This window comes from Mirounga leonina, unplaced genomic scaffold (genome assembly GCF_011800145.1).
Source record: "Mirounga leonina isolate KUSES-001 unplaced genomic scaffold, KU_Mleo_1.0 Mir_386, whole genome shotgun sequence".
Lineage (NCBI taxonomy): Eukaryota > Metazoa > Chordata > Mammalia > Carnivora > Phocidae > Mirounga > Mirounga leonina.
In genome coordinates this window covers 1-5,021 of record NW_023270724.1, presented here as the reverse complement: position 1 = coordinate 5,021, position 5,021 = coordinate 1, and the positions used below count along the sequence as shown (strand labels likewise).

The 5,021-nt window shown below is 37.8% G+C and overlaps 1 protein-coding gene across 1 annotated transcript in view; it reads right to left on the bottom strand.

Annotated features, from left to right (window-relative positions):
- Positions 1–4,517, bottom strand: part of LOC117998416 (butyrophilin subfamily 1 member A1-like) — a gene marked incomplete at both ends in the record, with an annotated part of 6,962 nt that extends 2,445 nt beyond the window's left edge. Inside the window, one exon of the mRNA XM_034987164.1 lies at positions 4,041–4,517. Within this exon, the coding sequence (XP_034843055.1) occupies positions 4,041–4,517 (477 nt within the window). The remainder of the gene's footprint in view (positions 1–4,040) is intronic.
- Between the last annotated feature and the right edge of the window lie 504 nt (positions 4,518–5,021).

Here is a 5,021-nt window from a genome sequence, read left to right as displayed (position 1 = left end):
AATAAATAAATAAATAAATAAATAAATAAATAAATAAATAAATAAATTTTATTCATCTTAAAGAGTTAATCAATAAAGAATACAAAGAAAAGATGTTTTTGTTTTTGTTTTGTTTTGGCTGGGATCTTTCAATATGAAAGGCCATCCCACTGCATTTCATGTATTCAGGCTACCTTCTAAGAGTTGAAGGGAAATGGTATTATGGGTGGGTATTTTCTAAAAACAAAATTATATTTATCAGCTTTTTGTAGAAACACGATAAATATTTCATTAGTATCTGATTTTCTGGAGGAAGAGGAGTGATGTTGTACTTCAAATTATGCCATCCTATTTACCTTATTAAATGTGTGGGCTAAGGGAAAACACAACCTCTGGATACAGCATCAATTAATAATAGGAGTGGGAATTAGGAGTGGGGTAATTTCACAATGGATAATTTCAGAGATTTAAAACATGTATTCCAAGTGTGGTGTTAGCTATTAATGACCTAATTTGCATTATCAAGTCAAAACTGAGGGGTCAAAGTGGAGAAAAGATTGCCAGCAGGAGAAGAAACCAGGTCATGATGGTTGTCCTATTACTGTGGGTTTCAAACTGGCATCCTTGAGGCCTGGTTGGTTTCTGACAGAGCACAGGCTGACCTGAATACATTCTTTATCCATTTAAGTGTCTTGGATTTTCATTGTCCTATGGCCAGGGCAGGGAGAGAAAATCTATAGTGTCCATCCTTATGAGACTATCTGATTATGCCACCTAGTATCAGGCCTTCAATTTTATGTCTTATCCCTTAGAAAATATTTTGGTGTGTTTGCAGGCTATACTTGTGGTTGCCCTAATAGCTATTAATTGATGGATTTGCTTACCTGCATCTTGTGAGTGTCAAATTACTTAGATAGTAGAGGGCAATTGATTTTAAGTAGAATTTAATGTTGGTGTTTTCTGAGGTTCCGGGTTTTGCAGAAATTATATTACCCACACTCTCCTGGATATTTAAATAGCACAGGGAAAGAGTTGGTTTTGTTTTGACTAAAGGTATTGAAGAATCTTTTCTTTAGGAGACAGTGTACAACTGTGGAGCTGTCTGCAGAGACTGCATCTTTATCAGAAACTGGTTACTCATCCTGGGGCAAATATCACTCTTCCAGAATGGAGAAATGGATAAAGAAATTCATGCCAGAAATAACAGTAATTTTTTAAGATTTTATTTATTTATTGGAGAACGAGAGAAGAGATAGCAACAGAGAGCACAATTGGGGAGGAGTGGAAGAAGCAGGCTCCCCACTGAGCAAGGACTCAGATGCAGGACTCCATCCCAGGACCCTGGGATCATAACCTGAGCCTAAGGCTGACACTTAACTGACTGAGTCACCCAGGCGCCCCTAGTACAGCCATTCTTAAAAAATTACAGTAACTAAGGGAATCAGAAGAAAACCTAAGGTTTCCAGCTAGAGAACATCAAGGACTCTGGAAGAGTCTGGAAGAGATGAAAACTTCTAATGCCACACATTGACACTACTTTTCATTGGGTATAGGTGTTGGACACAAGTGAATCCAATCCAGGAAGAACAACACAAGGTCATAAATAATTCACCTGGAGGAGGTGAGAGCATTAAATCAGCATAGCACTTTATATTCCTGATTTATAATGACTAAGGTTAGTAGGTACAAAATGAGATAGCTCCCACATAATCAAAAAGTTGTAGCAAAAAACAACCCACTTGGAAAACATTTAAAGTACAACCCCCTATATTTAGGGAGCACAGAAGTCTTTTTTTTTTAAACCATCTGGATTATTCAGAACATATTTGTGATCACTTATTATGTCAATATTTATATACAAGTTTATGTTTTTTAAGCCAGAGGGAGATACAATTTCCTAAGAATTTGAAAATACATCTCTTCTCATTAATTTGGAATGCATCCCATGAGTGCACTGTGAATGGTTGCATCTGCAAGTATTGTACTTAGTTGGAATATAAAGTCCAGATGTTTCTTTTGCCCACAGGGAACATGAAAACATGAACCAAATTTCTTTGGATATTGTGGGAACTTATGGGTGTAGTAAAAAGGTGGGTGGAATTCATGGTTATTGATGTAATATATGTCCACAGTGCAAATTAAGAAGATCACCATAGGCTTTATCTTCATTTTATTTTAAAAAAAAATTGTCCTTGGGTAACCAATACAACTTCCCTTGAATTTATGATTTGGAAAAATCAAGGATGTATCAGATAACCTTATCTACAAGATAAAGGAATTATAAAGCAGATTCTAGAAGTGTATCAATGAACCATTGTTGGAGCTGATAAACTCATGCAGAAAATCAATGTCAGAGTTTAGTGGCAATAGCTTCAAGACTGGAAATGCATTCTTCTAAGGAGAATGGGGTAAAATAGAAGGATAGTGGAAAGTTGTTTTCTATTTAGTGATAGGATAACTGTACAAAGAACAAGTAAGTCTGAGATAAAATTGAGATGACCCTGAAAAAATGACATGTTGTTCATTGAAGAAGCAACAGTAGCAACTGGCTCTCAAATTCAAAGCCCTTGATAAGAGCTTACCCAAGGTTTAGGAAATGTCTGTAGAACTTCTAGAAGTGGATGTCCAACATTTGGATTGCTTCAGAAGTTACCACAGTAGAGTGAATGATCCTTGCTCTAAAGGTAAATCTCAGTGAATGGATGAACATAATTTCTCATTCATCCCTGTTAGTGCCTCGTTAAATGCCTCCAGTGGGAGTGACATTCACTTGTGTGAGGAACTCCAGTATACTTTCCTAAAGATGCAGATTTTCTGGGACATCTGGGTGGTTCACTTGGATAAGCATCTGCCTTCAGCTCAGGTCATGATCCCAGGGTCCTATGATCCAACCCTGCCTTGGGCTCCCTGTTCAGGGAGAAACCTGCTTCTCCCTCTCCTCCCCATTTGTGCTGTCACTATCTCTGTCTCTCTCTCTCAAATAAATAAATAAAATTTAAAGAAAGATGCAGATTTCTCTAAACCCAGGAAGGAATCTCAGAAAGAGGTAACTATTCTCTCCTTGACTCAGCAGAAATACTATTAGGTGATGTATGGATCAAAGTGTCTGGCAACAAAAACTTTGACTCAAAAAAGTGTTTAAATCTTGCAAGCAAGTCTCTTCACAGTAGCCCCCTTTATTTTATGAAGAATTATATAGTACCCACCATTTATTATATAAATGTGGATAAAGGATTACTTAGAGCATACGCAGAATTGTCACTAAACAGGAGGCAGGAACATTTGCAAACAGGTTAGGGAGTCCTGGAGGAGAAGATTTTCCTGCCTTTGGGAAGAAGGTCAATATTATTGGCTCCATCTGATGGATTAGGTTAGTTTCTCTTAATATACATTATAAGGAGGTGATACAGAAACTCATCATCTGAACTCAGTCTAAGGCCTTACAATGTTTATAGAGAAAATGCTGATTAAGTCTCAGTGTATGGTTGAATTAGAATCCTAACCTTTCATTCTGGCAGTATAGTTTTTTTGTTTGTTTGTTTTTGTTGTTTTGTTTTGTTTGTGGAAAATATCTGAGAGGGAGTGAGATTTAAGGGGACAGATTATGCAGGGATCTGAACAAACAAGGATGTTATACTGAGAGTCAGCAACATCGCATCTGACTGGACCGTTGCCAGAGTGGACAGCAGCAAGGTGCAGAAAACGTAGCCTGGTAGCAGGCTGGTGAGATTCTTGCTGCCTCTGTTTAGTTCCTTCTGTGTTTCTGAATAGAGACTAAGATACATTCCTGGGACTCTGCTGAGATAGTACCTACTATAACCCCTGTTCTTTCTTTCCTTCAAAGTAATGATGTTGCAATAGAAAACATGAAAATATATTTTTACTGCAGCCAAAGAATGTTGGGATGGATTGATTGATCGGTTTTACATATTTAACTTTCTAGGCATTACATCATAGTATTTGTATAGATTTAGCCACCTCTACCCATATACACAGATACTTCAGACTGTTGATGTAAACATAATAAAATTTGTGTAAGAGTTTTCATTGCAGAGACTCACCTGTGACCAGCACTTGGAATGTTGCCTCATTGTAGTATGTGGAGCTTTCAAAGAAACATGCATACTCCCCTCCATCTGAAGGTTGGATGGGATGGATCCTTAGGGCAACATGCCCTCTGGTAATATTCTCCTTCAGGAACTCTGTCCTCCCTTGGTACTCTGGCCTCTGCTCTTCCATATCATTCTGGGAAGTACTATAACGGTGCACCAGGCCAAAAGGATCATTCCGGTACCATCTCACTTCCATGTTCTGAGCATCCATTGATGGGCTGAGCTGGCAGGACAACACAGCCTCTTCCCCAACCAAGGCAATGACTGGTGCTCTTGGTCCTGTCACATGGAATTGCCCTGGAAGTAATTTTGAAAACAATGGAGTCATCACTGAGACTGTGACAGGCATGATTGTGACCATCTGATCAGTAAACAAGTAGACCACGCTAACTAACTTAGTGAGCTGTGGCCATTTAACGAACAGAACTAAAATAAGGACACACAAATACACTGTTAGTGTAAGAGATAGTAGAGGACATGATGCCAATGAGCAACAGTCACATGATCCCAACAAAAATTTAATTGGGTTTTCCCTTTGTCTACGATTGGAATTCAAATTATATAAATCTCATTCTTTTTGCCTTATATGCATATATATCATATATTATTTTATAACAATATATATTATGTAAATATTTGATATATAATATATAGTTATAGTATTTTATAATTAGTTATAATATAATTAAATATTTATATAATATATATTGTTATAAAATATTATCATTTAACAGATGGGGATATTGAGTCAGTCAATGATTAATTATTGGGTCAGTGATTAATGAATTGAGTGGAGGTCTCCCCAGACTGCAGGCCATGGGGACAGGGATCTGGGACTACTACTACTACTCACTGCTCCCGGCCCAACCACAGTCGATGGAGACTTGCTCTGCGTGGCCCAAGCTGTTCCCTCCACAGGCCCTCACCAGG